Source organism: Canis lupus, chromosome 27 (assembly GCF_048164855.1).
Source record: "Canis lupus baileyi chromosome 27, mCanLup2.hap1, whole genome shotgun sequence".
Classification (NCBI taxonomy): domain Eukaryota; kingdom Metazoa; phylum Chordata; class Mammalia; order Carnivora; family Canidae; genus Canis; species Canis lupus.
The window spans coordinates 13,574,589-13,595,913 of record NC_132864.1 but is presented as its reverse complement, the minus strand read 5'-3'; the positions used below and the strand labels follow the sequence as shown (position 1 = coordinate 13,595,913).

At 38.6% G+C, this 21,325-nt stretch overlaps 1 protein-coding gene across 21 annotated transcripts in view; it reads right to left on the bottom strand.

The window, feature by feature from the left end:
• Window positions 1–277: 277 nt before the first annotated feature.
• The window catches only part of CLIP1 (CAP-Gly domain containing linker protein 1), a 124,776-nt gene continuing 103,728 nt past the window's right edge, over window positions 278–21,325 (bottom strand). For 20 of the 21 annotated variants that reach the window (XM_072802361.1, XM_072802381.1, XM_072802372.1 and 17 more), the window contains 6 exons: window positions 11,695–11,747; window positions 5,305–5,422; window positions 5,073–5,223; window positions 4,421–4,470; window positions 2,203–2,327; window positions 278–1,888 (listed from right to left, as the gene is read on the bottom strand). In XM_072802361.1, the coding sequence (XP_072658462.1) occupies window positions 1,663–1,888; window positions 2,203–2,327; window positions 4,421–4,470; window positions 5,073–5,223; window positions 5,305–5,422; window positions 11,695–11,747 (723 nt within the window). In that variant the 3' untranslated portion in view covers window positions 278–1,662. The remainder of the gene's footprint in view (window positions 1,889–2,202; window positions 2,328–4,420; window positions 4,471–5,072; window positions 5,224–5,304; window positions 5,423–11,694; window positions 11,748–21,325) is intronic. The other variant, XR_012019163.1, reaches the window with a different exon arrangement.

Genomic DNA, 21,325 nt, shown 5'->3' with positions numbered 1-21,325 from the left:
ATAGTTGGTGCTACCTAGTGCCACTTATATTTTTATCAGGTAATATAGTGTGATATAGCAATGGACAATGACCTTAGGTATTTATTTCATGTTAAGTGGGTCATAGGATGCTTTGAGATGAAGATATATTCTTTCTTAAAAGTTGTTTATCAGCAAGACTGCAGCAGAAATTGCTATTTGGATATATAGTGCTTGTTCATTTAAAGAAAAAAAATTATGACAAGTCTGAAAATAATATCAGCTTACTACCATTGGCAAAAAAGTAGATACAGAACACTTGTTTGCTCAAATTTTAATACTGCTTTACATTTTGTTTGTGAAACACTTTCTATTATGTTTAAAACCAAAACTTTCAACTCATTACAGATTTTTCACTTGTCAGACACACATTTGATAATCTTGAGGAGAAAAATACATCAAATGCTTATATACAATTATAGAAGTTCTTATTGTACACATAGCATGGAAGATACATTTATTACTTTTTACATATTCTAGAAGACATTCAAATGAAGATAAATAGATTCAAACTGGTTGATAAAACTTCTGATGGTTGAGGTCCTTCATTTTATTTTTTGTGATAATAAAATCCAAAATTATTAACGTTGAATTTCTCATCGTACATTCATCTAAAAACACAGTAAAAAAAAACTTGTAAAGGTTGTAGACTAGTTAATTTAGGTGTTTTATAGTGGCTTATTATCTAGTTAAATGACTGCTGGGGATATCTGCTGAAGAAACAAATTTGGAGAAAAATCCTCCCAGTTATTTATTTCTTATAAAAGAAACAAAATGAAAACAGGAAAAATAGTTGCAAAGCCACGTGATGTTATTTTCTGGCCTAGTCCATTATGTCCTAATGTGTTTTCTTTTTCATAAAGGTAAAAATCTGAAAAGAAAGACATTGTGTTTTCTCCCAAAATACAGATTTTTAAAAAATATATACATATAATATATAGAAGCTGAAATTATGCAAAACCAATGAACAAAACACCACAGTAGAATGAGTAGGTGCAGCATATAGATTCTAAAATGTCCCCACAGCAGTTTAGGGCTTCCCCCTCCCTTTACCTGTTTCATGATTTTATAATCACACCTAAGTATTATCAAGCCTGAAATAAAGGCACTACTGACGTCAGGTAGTGCAAAGAGCTCAAAGATACTTCTTTAAGAATAAAATACTTTAAATGAGTAGATGAAAATGCAAAATGGCACATTTTTCCAACTCATTCCAGTGTCAAAGCTTAACCCAAACATCTAAATATACAAATGCAGCCTGGAAAAATTTTAGTGCAAATATGAAAAGTAACAGCATAATTTAAAGTTACTTAAATAAGGTATTGTGAGGATAGGGATTGTTCTAGGAGGTTTCCCTTGGGACAGTAGATGTAATTGGCATCTGGTGCAATGTCTTGTTGGAACTTTTAAAAATCAAGATGAGAAAATTAGAGGTGAAAACTCACCTACTAGGTGTTTATTATTTTAACTTCTAAGGGGAGTCTAAAAGGGTGATTTAGTGAAGATCAAAATATTTTTTTTTAGATTTGTTGATGGGGGTCAAAAATAATGTGAGCTCTCCTGAAGTCTGCACACACGATGCTGGTGGTCCGTCGCCTACATCCTAGTGCGTCTGAGGAGCCTGGCGCGCGGCTGGGGGTTCCGTCAGAAGGTCTCGTCATCATTGCAGTGGGAGGCCCAGTGCCCAAACACCTCACAGATTTCACAGTACGGGCGCTCCTCGCTCCGACTGCCGTGGTGTGTGGAGTGGGGGGGGTCCTCTGATGCCTGCGCCTGGGTGGGGCAGTCCTCAGTGTCGTGGAGGTCGAAGCAGTCACATATGTCACAGAAAAGGCGAGGTTTCTTCTTGGACTGTTTCTCCTGGTCGTCACTACAAATGTTAACGTGTATAATCAGAAACTCATCTGCATCAGATGAAATTCAAGAGACGGTATCGCTTGCAAAGCACACAAAATGAGCAAGAACTAATGATGGCCAAATCTGGAAGCCTCAAGTGTATGTTCTACAGTCCACATTTTAAATTTTCCATCGAACCACTTATAGCATATCACTCTCTTGCCAGACTAGGAAATCGATTTATGGCCAATGCAATTGTTTCTCCAATCCACTAGAGAACTTAACTTTAAAAACCTTTGTTTAGGTGGAACGAAGGTTCTGATCACAGTATTGCTTAATATAAAATACCTGTCATAATTGTTTAGGTCATCACCATTCCCATTAAGGGCTGCTTCTGACATCATCTCCACCTTCATCTTGAGGTCCTGATTCTTCCTCTGAAGATCCACTATTACTGAATTGAGGAAATCAATCTGATTTGTCCAGGAAAAAAAAGAAGAAACAGATGTGTAAAGTGTCTAAAATGTGTACACTGGAATATCAAGAACATCATGAAAGTATACTTTCATGCTATGGCCACAGAATGTGCTGGGCACAGGAGGGGCAAAGAGTGGCCATTACGGAACCCACGTTTCAATGTTTTATATATACACACACATACATATACAAAACTCTACAAAAAGCATAACCAATTAATTGTTCCTTTAAACTGCAGAACAAATCCAGAACTTCTATGCTCTGTAGATTTGAAAAAGTTCATGGAAATTGTCCTCAGGCCACCATTTAACATTTACAGATTGGTCATAGTGGGACAGGAGATAAATGCTATCTTCAGAGAAAAATGAAGGTGTTTGAAAGAGAAGGCTCAAAGCTCCCTTCCAGCTGGTGAGGCACTGTGGCACAGAGTGACAGGGCAGTGCTCAGGAAAGCCACGTACAACGAGCATCTGTGCCAAGATTCACTGAGCAGTGGGACAAGGAGGGACCATTAGGAGGACATGCTTGCCGTAACATCTCCTTTCTAACCAAGGGCACTTTAATTTAAAAACAATGTTTTTTTCCCCTCTTCTTCATATAATAAAAACGTCCAATTTCTCTAAATATCCACCGAATAAATCCTACTTTACAATATTAAAACTTCCATATTTCACTTTTTAAATAAATATTTGGCCTTATTCTCCTGCCTGGGGCAAGTCTGAAACAGAGCCAGCAATCACTAGCTTAGTGGTTCTCTGCAGGACACCCCTTCTAACACTGAAAGGAGGTACACATTTTCTAAAACTTTACTCTGATAGGAGCTACACTACAGGAAGAAGGAAAAGCCACAAAATGAATATAAGTATAGTGGGAAATCACACACCCATACCCACTCACACACATGCACGCACGCTCACAAATTAGGAAACATAAAACAAACCATTTGCTGATTGGAAGAAAGTGTTGGCAGCAGCAGATGAAACAAATGGAAGCAGAAAGGTAAGGGGAAAAGAAAACACAGTTAATTGAATCCACGCTTATCAGACGCACAGACTAAGCAGACACACTATCCAGAGTGAGTTAGTGCATCTGTTGAATCCTTTCATGTCTTTCGAAGGAAATGTCGGATAACTAAATAAACTGCAAACTCACTAAATTTTTCTTTTATTTAAAGATGGTGGCTTTTGTACTTTTGAATTTTGAACAGGATAAATATATCCAAAATATACTATTAAAATTGAAGATGGACCTTAGGTGCCTATGTGCAATTACATTTCCAAATACAGAATAGTTTGCTTCCATTTAATCCCATTTTTAAAACTTAGGTTGTTTTGGTAATTTTGGCTTTAGGGAAACCATTTTCAAAAAGTCTGCCTTTTTGGGGGATGCCTGGGTGGCTCAGTGGTTGAGCCTCTGACTTTGGCTCAGAGTGTGATCCCAGAGTCTCGGGATCAAATCCCACATTGGGCTCCCCTCACAGAGAGCCTGCTTTTCCCCCCTCTGCCTGTGTCTCTGCTTCTCTGTGTCTCTCTCATGAATAAACAAATAAAATCTTAACAAAAAAAAATTCTGCCTTTTTAAGGTCAAGAGGAGCAAGGAATCTTTGGACAGAGCAACTGTACTTCTAGGAATCGGTCCTAAAGAGATATTAGTATATCTGCAAAATAATTCATTATAGCATTGTTCATAATACACCTGAAGGATCAGAAATATGCTAAGTGTCAGGTCAACTGACAAGCAGCTGGCTAAATCACAGAACAACCACATAGGGGAAAACTATCTAGCTATTAAAAAGACCAGATATATTGCCATTTGTGTAAAAAAAAGAGAGGAAAAGACAGCTAATTTGGTTTGTATATACATGTTTTTAAACCTTTAGAAAGATTGTTTTAAAAGGTCCCAATAAGAATGATCACCTGTTTCAGGGTTTGGGAACTGAGCAGATGAGACATAGTGTTTGGAGGGAGATTTTCTACTGTATATATTTTTAATATTTTTTATTTAGACCATATGAATGTATTGCCTCTTTGAAAGGGTGAATGATCTTTTAAAATAGTAAGCCAAGAAAAAAATAAAAAAGGGAATATTACCTGACTCTCCTGGGCTCTTTCATCCTCCTCTGCCTGAGTATCAGTATTACCTTATATTTAAAAAAAAAAAAAAAATGGAGATTCACAAAACTTGTCATCTTTTTTTCCTGGGTTACTGCAACAAAGGGGCCAGTGTTAGGCTCGTATTTTCACGCGAAATTCCCAAATGTGTCTCTTTGGGAACAGTTAATGGGTTCCCGTCCCACATCTGGAGCCCTGAGGATCGGGCACAGACACCGGCCCTCCCACTTTGTGTTCTCCCTTGGGGATGGCCCACAGCTGTGGACGATGCCCATCACATACAGCTGGAACTTACAGTAGGAAAGCAAGCTACCATTTGCTCACAAAGGGGCCACCTCTGCTTCCCTTGGCGGCAGTGCATACACTTTCAGAACTGGAGTGGCTACTGGGAGGGCAGCTGTCACATCCTCTGCTGCTGCCAACGCTCCAGAAGGGGGATAGCCGGCACGCCCCTGTGCGCAGAGCCTGGGTCAGGACTAGCCCTATCTGATTTAGTGGTGAGAGAGCCCAAGGCAGATGGGCTGGGTCAGGTGCAGCATAACAGCTGCCTTCCAAGGACATCTCACCAGAAACAGCTTCTCTGCAGGAAGGGGCAGTACTGGAAAGAAGCACCATGTGGCCATCACTTTACCTGAGGAGCTGCCGAGCTGCCTTCTGTTTTCTTTGAGTTGAAGTTCCAAGTTCTTCACCTGGAGTTCAAGCTTTGCCTTATCAGACTCTAGAGACTGAACGATCGAGTGCAAGGACTTGGCGGAGGCGCTCTCTCCCCGGAGCACTGTGACCTGAAAGGCAGCGGGTTAGCTTAGGCTTGCAGTTGGAACAAAAAGAGATGGCAGGAACTGTCACCGCACATGGTACTCTACCTCATTTCTCAGTTTTTCCAGCTCTGCATCCTTTTCGGTGAGTAAGGCACTAGTAATACTGATGGATTTCTGCAAGGAAGCTTTTTCTTCATCTGCGTCCTTTATTAACTTGGATTCTCTAAAAGACCAAAGAGTTAAAAATTCCAGAAATCAACCAAGAGAGTGGTCAGGGTTCAACTGCCCTAGGACAAACACGCAATTAACTTAAGTTAATGTAAAGAAAAAAAGTATCACAGGGAAGTTTAAAAGGGGGCTAAGGCTGTTATGCTTACAAAATTTTACTTGAAATGTTACTCACTGTGAGGGAGAACAAGTTTACCTATGCAAAGACATGCCAGAATCTGCATATCATTGTATCCATTTGAATTTAAAGAAACAAGTTAATAACCTTGGAAGACGGAGAATTAACAAAACAAGACTATTACCCCCAAAGAATTCTTTTAAAATCTAACCCCCCCAAATGAATTGTTACTTCTTGAATAAATTATTACCAAGCAATAACAACAATTAAAATACACACATGCAAAGCGATTATACACAGATGTCATGCAGAGCAGTTTTATGCTGGAGGTATCCATTGGTTCTCACTAATTTCAGTAACTTTTAGCATCTTCCAAGAATGTGTTTTTGAGATCTCATGGGCCAAAACAGTAGCAAAGGTTATTACTGCTATTTATACTGAAGGATTATGACCTTTCTCCTCCAGAGGATCTGAAAAGGACATTATGTTGCTCATGGAGATTCAAGGTAATTACATAAAGGCTGGAACAGAAATGTTAAAGTGGATTTCCAGGTGTAGAAGGAAAGCATGGACATGGGGGGAGTCTGGTGGGAGACTTCAGAACGCTTGGTTTGCGTTCTCGGCTTGACTCAGCATTTGGTTGTCAGCAGAGGGAGTAGGACCAGGCCTTAATGAGAGGGAAACATTTACTCCTGGGTCAAGGGATGAGAAAAAGGAAGGGGAAGATGAAGGGAAGACAGGGAGGGAGGGCAAGACACAATAGACACAAACCCAAAGGGCAGGCTACTGTGTGTTTATATTTATATGTGTATGTATTCAAATTTTTGTTGTAAAAATTACATGCATTCAAAAGTGCCAAAGTCACGAAAGACAAGGAAAGACTGAGGACCTGTCACAGACCAGAGGAGACTGGGGAAACATGACCACTGAATTGAAATGTGGCTTCGTAGGCTGAATTCCAGAAGAGGAAAAAAGACATTAATGGGAAAACTGGGACAATCTGAATAACATCTACAGTCTAGCTAAGCATACTGAGTCAATGGTGCTTTCTCAATGTTGACAAATGTACCAAGGAATGTACAATGTGTGTTTCAGGGGACACAGGGTGAAGGGTATTTGGGGACTCTCTGTACTGCCTCTGCAACTCTTCTGTGAATATAAAATTTTAAAATAGAAAGGCTTAAAAAAGTGCATGCAGTGTGAAACAAGAGGGAAAAAGCCCTTGTGTCACAAAAATATTTTGGGGGAAATATGACCGGACAAAAAAAAAAAAGTCTTAGCTAGCCCTCAGGCCATTCAACCTATACAGCACTGCATTTACTGTAGATGACCATCAAAACTTCAACAAGAAGTCAAATCGCTCCCAGTTCTAGAAGAAGGAACTGCATGAATGCGCATGGTTCAGTCTGTTTTAGAACTGACAGGAAGAACTGGAAACAGGCCCAGGTTAGAAATGGCAGAATGTATGTTTGGTTAGTGAGACCCAAGATATCCGGCACGCGAATTACAGAATTCTCATGATTTATGGTCAATTGAAATTTTACACAAAGATGAAAATTTCAGTGTTGTATTTATCTCGTTGTGTGGCTTACACTTACACTCCAGAATGATAAGTAGTAAGAAAAGAATCTGAGACTTACAGAAATTTCTTGAATTCAACACCCAAGCATGATATGAACACTGGAGAAGGGGGTAGGTATTGATGGTGTTAAATCACTAAGTGAGTAGCACCTTGCTAGGAAATAGGATCTTGTTTAAGTTAAAACAAAGCATATTAATGGAAGGAATGTACAGGCACTTCTTCCACCTGGAAAGTAAATATCTGATGTTATCCAAAGTTATCCAAAAAATCCAGGGCTCCTGAAGTTTCAATTAAATTTATTTGGTAGTTTATTCTATTGCAAAATCTATTTCAAGAGCTTCACTGGTTATATATCCAACTCAAATTTGCAAAATGCGGGCGGGGGGTGGAAGTGAATGGGTGACGGGCACTGGGTATTCTGTATGTTAGTAAATTGAACACCAATAAAAAAAAAATAAAAAAAATAAAAAATTAAAAAAAAAAAAAAAATTTGCAAAATGCAGTTTTAATGTTCTTACTGGAAAATACCAGGACTTGGGGGTTATTGAACAAAGTTAACTACCAAAAAACAAAACAAAACAAAACAAAAACCAAAAAACAAACAAACAAAAAAAGCAAAGTTAACTACCAGAACTCTAGGTAGGCAAAATCCCATGGGGTCTTTGTGTTAGAGAAGGATAAAGACACCACCAGCTGGCAGAAGGAAAAAGGTATGGGGAACCGCTGCCTGCTTATCACATACACACAACTCCTAAGGGAGGCTGCTTTCTAAGAAGATGGCAAGCAGAAAGTTTCTTGTACAAGTTATCAAAAGACACATGGTTAAGAAAGTGATCTGCTTCATGATTTATATATCAAATGACAGGACAAATAGCCTTTGGCAGCTCATCTTTGTGGCAGATCTTCACTGCTGGCTTCTTAGGCTATTTCTAAGCCCTAATCCTACTGTGCAAACCAAGAGGGACTAATTTAAATCATTTATGCCAACATTACTGACATCTGAGTCACAAACCACACTGACTGGGGGAGGACCTCTGTTACTTTTAAGCCATGCTGGCGAGACTGACTCGGAGTTACTGAAAGTATCAAGAAGGGAAGAGAAACATGAGAAAACAGCTACGGGGGCCAGAAATCTTTCCCCCAAGGGGAACATATTACCCAGATTCTTTCCTTACTACTTACTTAAGAAATAAATTCTAGTAATGAAGCAAATACCTTAAAGTGTTACTGGGCAAGCTTTAAAAATGCAAGATAACAAGAACCAAATATTAGAAACATGAAAAGAAATGCAGGTACAGTTAAGGAGAGCTAAATTTGCGCTGAAGTTCTTTGTCGTATGTAGGTATCAAAACAGCGTGTGTGTGTGTGTGTGTGTGTGTGTGTGTGTGTGTGTGTACTGCTGAGAATATTTTACAAAACAAAAGCAAGACAGAGGGACAAAGGCAGCCAAAAAATATATACAACAATTTGTTTTACTAAAAATATATGAAATTTATTTATTATAACGTGGATAGACTTTCTTTAGTCTTACCATTAAAGACACACAGATAGAGCAAAGGAAGCAGGAGTAGGGAAGGGAAAAGAGAGGGTGAAATGAGCATTGGTAAGTAGCGCAAGCTCGAGACAGTCAGACAGTCAGCAACCCACAGTGAGCTTCATGAGCCGAAGCAGTATGGGACCTCTTCAGATTTGGTATCTTAGATGGTTATCGCCCACCAGTTTCCATTCCTGACATTTATCCTGCATTTACACTAACAGAATTAATTCTGACTCCAAAGAGTCTACGTCAGAGATTGGAGCTCTCAAGTCCCTATGTGGACATCACAAAGCCTAGAGAATGGAGGGGAGCCAAACAAGTTCCCACACCTGCTGTAGGCTTAGTGGACGGAGGGTCATACCTCCCCACTCCTGGCAGAGCCATTCAAGGGTGGCTCTGCTCTGTCAGCTACCCTGGAGTCTGTTTTGAAAAGAGGTCTGCCTAACTTGGGAATTAGTTTCCGAAATAATGATTACATTTTTCATTAGGAGAAAAACCTTTACTATATGTCACTTGCAATTCAATGTTCAGATACAAGAAAAGCAATGGCAAATACAGGACAATGTTACTCCCAAATAGTAAGTAGTTTATGCTGACAGGTCAGGGCTAAGTTCTGCATTTCAATATAATGACCATTTGAATGACACATTAGATACTGTCTTGACTATGTAGGTTCAATGATCACTTCTAAATCAAACTCTTGACAAAGATCTCAGTTCTTGCATGAACAACTATGTTGCATATACTTTTATGATTTAAGTACTTTCCAGACTTTTAAATTAAGGGAATATCAAATTCTTTTTAGTACTCCATGCTAAATTTACTTAACTATTACAAGACACAGACCTACATATGAATCTGCTATCAAACTGACTTTTAGAGAGCATTTAAGGGCCCAATTATTAGCTAAAAAATATTTGCATTCAGATTTAGACATCATTTTCCGTGAGGATTAATTTGACAAAAGAGCAGTGCTAAATAAGAGAGGCTAGGTCTTTAAAATTTTCACTTTCAGAAAAAAATAACCATCTTTAAAATCTGCATTCATTGATAAAAAGGGTAATTTTCAGGAGACAGTCTCCTAAATTCATCCAGGACTTAAAATGGGAGCAAAGCTGGTAAGAAGCGGCTTTAACAAGCACTCAAACTTGTTCTATCTCCCTAAGCCATGAAAAAAAAATCCCATGCCTGGTTCACATTTTCAAAGGCATGTAATCTAAAGTCACATAGTAAAGACTAATGAAGCACAGAAGTTGTATTCTAAAAAACAATAATAAAAGTAACAATAAATAAATAAATGTACAGTGAGAAAAAAATCTGCATCTTATGCCTGCCTCTGAGTTCTTGGCTAAGCTGCCTAACATTTTGGGCTTCAGTTTCATCATTTGTAAATGCAAGCCCCACCATTTATTTCACTGGGCTGTTTTGAGATTGTGTTTGTGAATTACGAATACCAAGGGATAATGCCAGTACTTGCTTACTTAAACCAGCCCATTTTCATATGCTCTCTTGCTAAAATGTCACAGGAATAAGCCCTATTAATTTTTTCACACACCCTTGATAATTGCATGGGGAGGCTCTCTTTAAAGAAACAGAGCCTTATCTGTGTGAAATCAAATATTCCGAGCCCCACCCAGGCAGAGCTGGGGCTGACAGTATACAGGTGCTGGGGGAAGGCATGCATGGCAGAGCAGTCCCCACAGCTCATGGTCACCTGAAGAACACTTGGCTGTCTTGGGGTGGGGATGCTGGGGGAACATGTGTGTATTCTGGTGCAAAATTTTACAGAAGAATGACTCTAAGTATTTGATAATTTAAAAAAGAAAGGAGGAAAGGCACCCCTGGACTGAGGCCTAGCGTCTCTTAGGATGTAGCCTCTGGATCCCGTATCTCTGTGGGCTGAATAAAGCCCTCAGCAACTAAGCAACCGCCCTGCTGGCAGGAGGAAACACTGCCAGAGTAAAATACATGTGTCAGTGGTCAGTGAGAAACTTCCTCCTTCCTGACAAGAAATAATAAAACACTCTGCAAGAGCATGGACAAATTCTTGATTAAGCTATTCTTAAAGAGTTATTTTTAGAATAACTCTTGGCTTTGCTTTCATTAAAAAAAAAAAAAAAAAAGTATGTGCCCGTTGTGATGCCCATCTACTCAGAACCACACAGGCAAGAGTTCTCAGTAAGAGTATACACCACATCTGCTTGGCATGCAGCATAAAGCACAGAACTTCTCTAGACACAAACTGCAAGTTCTTTTAAAAGAGCACACAGGGCAGCCCCGGTGGCGCAGCGGTTTAGTGCCGCCTGCAGCCCGGGGCTTGATCCTGGGGACCCTGGATCGAGTCCCACATTAGGCTCCCTGCATGGAGCCTGCTTCTCCCTCTGCCTGTGCCTCTGCCCCTCTCTCTGTGTCTCTATAAATAGATAAATAAAATTTTTAAAAATAAAAAATAAAAGAGCACACAAAGACTGTCAGGATACAGAAGCATCAGGCTTCTAAACAGTTATTTCTCTGGGTCAGTTTATCATTACTCAAAAGTTCTGGAAGGTTTCCATTCAAATATCATTTGATTATCATGAAAGAACAAATAATAAAGCTCTTCTTTAGAAAAACAGAAATATTCAAATTGATGCTAACACATAATGATAGAAAAGTTAAGCTTTTTGTATAACGCAATCAGTATTTATGTGCAGACCAATTACTGTATGTAAAACTAAAGATGTTTTAGTTCCTGAAAATGAGGAGGTAACAGCAGTATAATGAGATGATCTGATCTTAGAACACTTCTGAATAAATGCAACTAAATGAGGCTTTAAAAGTAACCTATTCTTTGTCTTGGTAACTAATACTATAACTTTTGCAAATACATTTTTATCATTTATCAATGATGAGAACCAAACTATCACAATCTAATTTTCTGAATATAAGCAGCTGGCATGTTTTCTACAAGTCACTGTACACATTACATTCTGATATTTTCCTAATTACATACACACACACACAACAATAAACACAAAAAAGAAAGCCTACCTCTTTTTCATTTCTAACAACTGATTATTGAGCACAGATCTCTCTTCTTCTAGCTGGAAAAAAACACACACAAAAAAGTTCAGTTCATTACAAAAGTCCACAGAGAGGTCTATTTCTCATCTCACATGCCACATTTCCACGCTCCAGGACAGCTAAAACAATAGGTCTTCCTCACTAGCAATGAAAAAAGAGCAGTGGTTACTACATTATGCACAGTTGTTAATTTACAAACGTTTATGACCCGAATGACTCCCCTTCCTAAGTACATGCCGTATCTTCAACATTTGATAAATGTTTCATTCATTTCTTAAATGAGCGAAAGCTTCACTGATAACATTCTGGCTCCTTCACTGAAATCACAGAGATCAAGTGTTACTAACTCATGGGAGGCTAGGAACAGGCTGTTTATCCTGCATTGGCCTCATTTCATGCCTTCCATGTTCCAGGCATTGGTTTCTCACCTACAAAACAAGGAGATTAGAAGAGAATTTCTAGTGGCCATTTAGTCCTAAAATCCTATTTTCTATGAAGGATAAAAAACAAAGGATTCAGTTAGTTAATCCTGTGAGAGAAGACTTACCCCTATCCTCCAGGTCTGACCACGCAATGTTTATGATCTAAAATACCAACTTTATATTGAAATTGAAATAAAACTGAGGGGTGAAAATACTCCTTTGTGGGGTTTTCCCCCCAAAATCAAAGGATAATCCAAAGACTGGAATGGTTTCCAACAGCCCAGAATTGAAGTTATTAGCTCACTGTATATAGCTATGGTCTGATTTCTGATTTTGTATCTCTTATGTTATGTATATGCTTTGATATGAGGTCTTCACAGCAAAGTTCTTAAATATACATAAACATGTTTTGAACATAAAATTACGTTTATCACAAAATCTATCAAGGTTAAACACTCAGTTTTTCCAATGTAAATTCTGCTTTACTAGTCCATTAAAGATGTATGCTTTTGCTGTATGAAAATTCATTAAAAATATTTAGGGGATCCCTAGGTGGCTCAGCGGTTTAGCGCCTGCCTTCGACCCAGGGCGTGATCCTGGAGTCCCGGGATCAAGTCCCGCATCAGACTCCCTACATGGAGCCTGCCTCTCTCTCTCTCTGTGTCTCTCTCATGAATAATAAATACAATCTTTAAAAAAAAATTTAGAAATTTTTAAAGAGTGAAAGAAAGGAAAAAGGGTGGGAGACAAACTTTAAAAACTAAAATAAGAGGGAGAACATCTGGAGAGTGGGATGTGGAGATGAGAGGGGCTTTCTTTTTTTTTCCTTTACATCCTTTTATACAGTTTATATTTTTTAACCAAGGAAGTTGTTTTATAATTAAAAGTAGGTACTGAGACGTACCTACAATTAAGATAAATGGATAAAGACAATTTACAACAGAGAAAATACAAATTATTAATCAACATGTGAAAAATAACTCAACACACTAAAGAACACGTATGCAGAGATTCTCCCTCTTTCTTGGAGGGTGCATTGTGCCTGAATTTCCACGGAACAGAAGTTTGGAGTACTTATGGTATAGTTGTCTTTACAGGAGACAATGTTTCTTCCTTCTCTTGCTCAAGGACCAAATCCAGGTTGACAAGTTCATTTGGTAGTTCTATTTCTTGATTCTGATTCCTCGTTCTTTCCTTATCTTTTGTGACCTTGACATTTTTGAGGGACACAAGCCTACACAACGTCAATTTGGATTCACCTGATGTTTCCATTTGAGAGGAGTCAGACCATGCACTTTTTGGCCGGAACGCCACAGAACAAATCCTGTGTCCTTCTCAATAGGGATCAAGAAGCAAACAATGTTGTCTTCCAGTGAGGGTAACTTTGATCTCTTGGTTGAGGAAGCATCTTCCATGTTTCTTCACCATAAAGGTATTACTTTTTTCTTTGTAATTAATAAGTATTTTGTGAAGAGATACTTTGAAAATGTGTAAGCATCCTTCTCCTCAGCAAAATTTCAATCCATTTCTTTTAGCACCAATTGATGATTCTTCCCTAAATAAAGACTACCCATGGTTACCCAATAGTGATTTTCTAATTCCATCATTTCACCTATTTACTAGTTGTCATTTCCCCCTAAGAAAGGGCCTTTGTTTTTCCTCCATTTTTTGTGTTTCTATGATAGATCATGGTTTCTTATGTTACTGAATAGACTATACTCCCATTACTATCAATATTTCTTTTGATGTTCAAATTATCTGAGATTTGGTCAGTGGAAGCCCCTTCAACAAAATTATGATGTGCTTTTGACTAATCTCTAGTATTCTTTAAGCACTTCCTTGCTTTCTGGTATATAGGATATTCCAGGATCATCTTGTACTCTCTCTGTCCCAATCTTGGAATCAACCATTTATCTAAGAATCTTTGAAGTGAAGAAGTACAGTTAAAATCAAAATCTAAGGACGCCTGGGTGGCTCAGTGGTTGAACATCTGTCTGCCTTTGGCTCAGGTTGTGATCCTGGAGTCCTGGGATCGAGTCCTGCATCAGACTTGCTACAGGGAGCGTGCTTCCCCCTCTGCCTGAGGCTCTGCCTCTATCTGTGTCTCTCATGAATGAATAAAGTAAAAATCTTTAAAAAACAAAATCTAGGTGCTAAGTGTACTCACTGAGATTGGAGTATTGTTTCTAAACCCTGTCAGTGGGCTTGATTTAAAACTGGTATTCAGGGCAGCCCCGGTGGCGCAGCGGTTTGGCGCCGCCTGCAGCCCAGGGCGTGATCCTGAAGACCCTGGATCGAGTCCCACGTCAGGCTCTCTGCATGGAGCCTGCTTCTCCCTCTGCCTGTGCCTCTGCCTCTCTCTGTGTCTCTATGAATGAATGAATGAATGAATGAATGAATGAATGAAAGAAATTAAAAGAAACTTAGTCACAGTCAGGTGATTAACCACTAAGGTGTTAATAAAGTCTTCTTAAAAAAATAAAACTGGTCTTCAAAAGATACTGTTAAGAGTATAAAGACAAGCCACAGACTGAGAGAAAACACTTGCAAAATACAATGTAATAAAGGACTTGTATCCGGAACTTAAGAACACTCACAACTCAATAATATGCAAACAACCAAATTTAAAAATGGGCAAAAGAGGGACAGCTGGGTGGCATAGGCAATTGAGAATCTGTCTGACTCTTGGTTTCAGCTTAAGTCATGATCTCAGGGTTCTGGGATACAGCCCCGTTGTCAGGCTCCACACTCAGTGTGGAGCCTGCTTGGAACTCTCTCTCTCCCACTTCCTCTGCCCCTTCCCACCTAGAATAAATAAATTTTTTTTTTAATGGGCCAAAAGATCTGAACAGATGCTTGACCAAAGAAGAGATATAAAAGTCCAATAAGCACATGAAAAGATGCTCAACATCATTAGTCAACAGGGAAATGTAAATTAGAACACTTGAGATACTTGGGACGCCTTGGTGGCTCAGTGGTTGAGTGTCTGCCTTCAGCTCAGGGCATGATCCCAAGGTCCTGAGATTGAGTTCCGCATCAGGCTCCCCACAGGGAGCCCGCTTCTCCCTCTATGTCTCTGCCTTTGTCATGAATAAATAAAATCTTAAAAAAACAAAAACAAAAACACTTGAGATGCTTGTGTCACAATTTAGTTTTAATCTACTGTGGTCAGAAAATATACTTCACCTGATTTCAATCCTTTGAGACTATTCTATGGTCTATCTTGGACAATGTTCCACGTGCACCTGAGAAGAATGCATATTCTGTTCCTGTTGGGTGGAGTGCTCTAGATGACTGTTAGGTCTAGCTGATTCATAGTGTCCAAGTCTTTGTTTCCTGTTGATCTTCTCTCTAGTTGTTCTATTAGTGAAATAGGGTATTGAAGTCTCGAACTATTACTGTGGAATTGTCTATTTCTTCCTTTAATTCTAACAATTTTTGCTTTGCATATTTTGGGGCTCTATTATTTGGTGCATATATGTTTATAATTGTTACATTTTCTTAAATGTTTTAACATTATGAAATGTCTGTCTCTAGTAACAATTTTTGTCTTAAAAGCCTATTTGGTCTGATATTAGCATAGTCACTCCAACTTGCTTTTGGTTACTATTGGCAGGGAATATCTATTCCATTCCTTTTACTTTGAACCCATTTGTGTCTTTGAATCTAAGCTGTGTCTCTAACAAATAGCATGTAGTTAGATCATCATTTAAAAATATTCATTCTGCCAACCTCTACCAACACTCTCTTAATCAGTGTTAATTCACGTATATTAATGTTATCATGGGTAAAAATTTTTTGAATAAATTTTATTTTATTTTTTAAAGATTTTTTATTTATTCATGAGAGAGACAGAGAGGGGGGCAGACACACAAGCAGAGGGAGAAGCAAGCTCCATGCAGGGATCCCAATCCCAATGTGGGACTTGATCGGGTCTCCAGGATAACGCCCCGGGCTAAAGGCAGTACTAAACCGCTGAGCCACCGGAGCTGCCCAAATTTTATGTTTTAGAGAGTTTTAAGTTCACAGCAAAAGTAAACAGAAAGTATAGATATTTCCCAGACACTCCCTGTCCCCACACATGCACAACTTCCCACACTATTAACATCCCACACCACAGTAGTAACATTTGTTACAAAATCTAAACCTATACTTAACGCATCATTATCAAAGTTCACAGTTTACATTAGGTTCCCTCTTGATGGTGTACATTCTGTGAGTTTTGATGAATGTATAAAGACATGTATCCACCATTGCAGTATGACCAAAATAGTGTCACTGCACTAAAAATCCTTGGTAGTCTACCTATTCATCATTCCTTTCCCCCTTTACCCCTCCCACAACCACTATCTTTTTGTCTCCATATTTCTCCCTTTTCCAGAATGTCTTATCTTTGGAACCATACAGTATGTAGCCTTTTCAAATCAGCTTCTTTCACTTAGTAATATGTATTTAATGTTCCTATGTTCCTCCTCACAGCTTCATGGTGTGATAGGCTGAGTAACATTCCATCATCTGGATGACCACAGTTTATTTATTCACTCACCTACTGAGGGACATCTTGGTTGTTTCCAAGTTTTGGCAACTGTGAATAAATCTGCCATAAATACCTATGCACAAGCTTTTGTGTGGATTTAAGTTTTTAGTGAATTTGGGTAGATACCAAGGAGCACAACTCCTGGATCTTATGGTAAGAGTATGTTTACTTTATTAGAAACTGCTGAACTGTCTCCCAAAGCAAGCTGTACCATTTTGCACTGCCACTAGCAATGAATGAGAGTTACTGTTCCTCCACAATTTCACCAGTATTTGTAATGCCAAAGGTTTGAGAGTTTGGCCATCCTTATAGTTGTATCATATTATCTCATTGTTAATTCACAATTCCTGGGACACCTGGGTGACTCAGCGGTTGAGCACCTGCCTTTGGCCCAGGGTGTGATCCTAGAGTCCCAGGATCGAGTCCCACATCAGATTCCCTGCATGGAGCCTGCTTCTCCTTCTGCCTGTGTCTCTGCCTCTCTCTCTGTGCCTCCCATGAATAAATAAAATCTTAAAAAAAAAATAATTCACAATTCCCTAATGACATGATGTTCAGCAACTTTGCATATGCTAATTTCCATCTACATGTCTTCTTTGGTGAGGTGTCTATTTAGGACTTTTGTACATTTTGTAATTGGGTTATTCATTTTCTTATTGTTAAGCTTTAAGAGTTCTTTGTATATTTTGAGGAATAGTCCTTCATCAGATGTATTCTTTATAAATACTTTTTCAAAGTCTGTGGCTTGTCTTCTCATTCTCTTTTCACATGGTCTTTCATAGAGCAAAAGTTTTTAACTTTAATACAGTTCAGCTTATTGATTCTTTTTTGTGGACCAAGCTTTTGGTGGTCTTGTACCTAAAAGTTACCACTGTGCTCATGGTCATTTAGGTTTTCCCTGACTTTTTTTTTTTTTTAAAGATTTTATTTATTTATTTACTTATTTATTCATGAAAGACACAGAGAGAGAGAGAGAGAGAGAGAGAGAGAGAGAGAGAGGCAGAGACACAGGCAGAGGGAGAAGCAGGCTCCAGGCAGGGAGCCTGATGTGGGACTCGATCCCAGGATTCCAGGATCACGCCCTGGGCCAAAGGCAGGTGCTACACCGCTGAGCCACCCAGGGATCCCTGCCCTGACTTTATTTCCTAAGAGTTTTATAGTTGCACATTTTACATTTAGGTCTATGATCCATTTATACCTAATTTTCACAAAAGATGTAACATTTGTGTCTTGATTTGCTTTTTTACATGTGGATGTCCATTAGTTACAGCACCATCTCTTGAAAAAATAATCTTTGCTCCATTGTATTGTCTTTCCTCTTTTGTCAAAGATTGGTTGCTTATATTTATAGGAGTTGATTTCTGAGCCCTCCGTTCCATTGCTCCATTTGTCTATTATTTTCTCAATTCCACACTGTTTTGATTACCATTGCTTTATTCTAAGTCTTGAAGTCAGGTAGTGTCAATCCTTCAACTTTGTTGCTCTTCTTCAATATCGAGTTGGTTCTTTGGGGGTGTTTCACCTCTTCATATAAACTACAGAATCAGTTTCTCAATATCTATAAAATAATTTGCCGGGAATTTTGATTGGGATTGTGTAAAATTTATAGATCATGTTCGGAAGAGCCAACATCTTGACAATATTGAGTCTTTCTATCCATGTACATGGCATATCTCTCCATTTATTTAGTTCTTCCTTGATTTTGCTCATCACAGTTCTTTAAGTTTTTTCCTCAAATGCTGTACATATTTTGTTTTTTACCTAAGTATTTCTTTGGGGGGGGGGTGTTTATGTAAATGGTATGTTTTCAATTTCAAATTCCACTTGTTCACTGCTGATATATAAAAATGTGATTTGACTTCTGTATGTTAAACCTCGTATCCTGAAAATCTGTTGTAACCACAAAATAGATAAATAAATAGATATGATGGTTGTCAAGAATGTTGTTGATTGTGTGGCCATAGGGCGAGGGACTGGGACAGTGAGGCCAATACACGTGAAGTGGTTCTTTATATAGTGCATATATGTGTCAACTTAGTCTCTGAATTTTATTCTTTGTTGTTTTCTTCCACTTTCTTTCCACTCTGTTACCTCAATTTGTTAGTCATATTCTCTCTGTATATTTGTTTATGTTTCTCTTTTTCCTTTTTTTTTTTTTTACTTTGCAAATGTTTTAAACTCAGTTACTAAAATTAACATCATCAATAAATGGGATAAAGCAACATCACACGCCTCTTGGAAGGATACATCAATTATATACCTGCTAAAAATGCATAACTATTATGATTAAACTCACACAAACCCCAAATTAAGTATTTTATACATCGTCTTGTTCTTTAATTAAAAAAAAAGTCATAAGAGACAAAGAAAGGCAGAAACATTTCAGATAAAGAAAACAAGAGAGACTGGAGTCAGTGAATGAAATGCATGATCCTGGGTTGGATCCTGAACCAAATGGGGATGAGGAGAGAACTATAAAGGACATTTATTGGGACAATGGCCTACATAGGAATATGGTTTGTATATTAGATAATAGTGTTAAAACTTCCTGATTTTGGTAACTGCACTGTGGTTAGGTAAAAACAAGACCTTACAAGTATATAAGTATTCTATGTTCTGTTTTTTTTTTTTTTTTTTTTTTTTTTTTTATGATAGGCACACAGTGAGAGAGAGAGGCAGAGACATAGGCAGAGGGAGAGGGAGAAGCAGGCTCCATGCACCGGGAGCCCGACGTGGGATTTGATCCCGGGTCTCCAGGATCGCGCCCTGGGCCAAAGGCAGGCGCCAAACCGCTGCGCCACCCAGGGATCCCATTCTATGTTCTATTTTTATGATTTTTGCAAAGTTTGAAATCACTTCCAAATAAAGGTTAAACATGATTCTATTCTGTATCTGTAACTCCCTGAGCTATTAGCTGAGTTGTCTATTTACTTGCATTTAGTGCTCACACCAGTACTAGCCCTTTTGCCACAATTTCTCTTTAGCTAAGTCCTGAATTTTGATTTATGGCCAGATTTTATCAGCAAGCAGCTTACTTTCCAGAAGAACTCACAGATGCTACTGCTTCTAAGTTCTTCAATGATTATTTTTCCAGATGATTTTTGAAAACATCTGTCTTATCTGTGTAGTAACTGCCAGGATATGACACTTCTGATTACATTTTCTGTGCTTTAGAACTTTGGGAACAGTGTTGGCACAGTTTTCTGCCATTAAATGTGGCTGCAGTGGATTGGTTTTTATTTTTTTACTTTTTTATAAGGAATATGCTTTTTCTGCCTGGGCACCTCAAGAATTCTCTCTTATATTCCTGAATTTCATTAATAACCACTGTATTTTTTGGTGTCCATTGCTTTGAATCAATATCCTCCCCCTCCACCACCACGACTGCCTCCGCCACCACCCACTCTGGGTTCCCTAACTGAGCTTCCATACAACCTACTATGTCCTTCCTAAATGCAGACTCGGTTCCTCACTTAGGGGAAATTTCCTTATTGTATCTCCTAACATTTCTGTCACATTTGTTGAATTCCTTACTTCAGGGATGCTAATTATACTCATTAAGATTCTCTCTGTCCTCCAAGGCTATTATCTTTCCTCTAATTCTTCAATATCTTTGTTTCCCTCTTTATTATGACTAGCTCTAGACTTTCCTTTAGATATTTAGAAATGTTCATTTGACTCCTTTCTGTTTCTTATTTATTTAGGAGTCTTGACATGGTGCTGTTTTGGTCTTCCCTTATTTCCTTAACTCTTCACTTTTTCTGTTCCACTTGTGTCATTTATCATCCTTTGAGCACTTGCTTCATTTAAGTCACTGAAGTTTTTATATAACACAAAGCAATATTCCACTTTGGGTATTGCTTTCTCATGGCCTGAATTCCTCATCTTTCTTTGGATTCCTATGTTCCATTTTTTTTTTTCTTCCTTTGGAACAAGAGGCATTCAAGTGTTCATCTTACTATGGGCAGCTCTACCTAGACCTTATGTTTGTTCACATGTGATATATTCATTTTCCCTGATATCCATCCTAGTTTATCTGAGACCTTTAATCTTCATCTCCAAGGTACCACTGGAAAACTGAGCACCATAGTCTACACATTTCTGTAGCTGGAGGGCCGAGGACAAGGCTGGAGGGAACGCTTTTAAGGAGATGTACAGAATCTGTTGGAGGTCTTTTTCATGGATTTTTCTTTTCATGCCCCCTCTGGAACAAAGGTAATTCTATTCCTGCAAGAATATGTCCTCAGGCTTCAGTCTCAGGCAGATACTATGAAACTGTCTTTTTCAACATCTAGTCTCACCTCCTCTGCTGCCTTCCCTTCACAGAGAAGGGAATGCAGCCTCATTTATGGCTGGAGGTGGTTACACGACACTATTACAGAGATAGGAATTTTCCTCTCCAAATTAAAAGACAAACCCATATAAAGAGAAGGCCTTCCTGCCTTTCCCCACTTCATACCTCCTCTACTTCCTCCTGGAAAGTTTCACAATGACTGGAGGTACAAGAGCCCTGGTGACCAAGAGAATGACATGTATGTGCTAAGGGTAGCAGCAGAGCAGAAAGAAAGGGCAAGGTTCCCTGAGAACATTCTTGAAGTAGAGGACTCACCTGGACTGCTCACTTGTGAATGTATAGGAC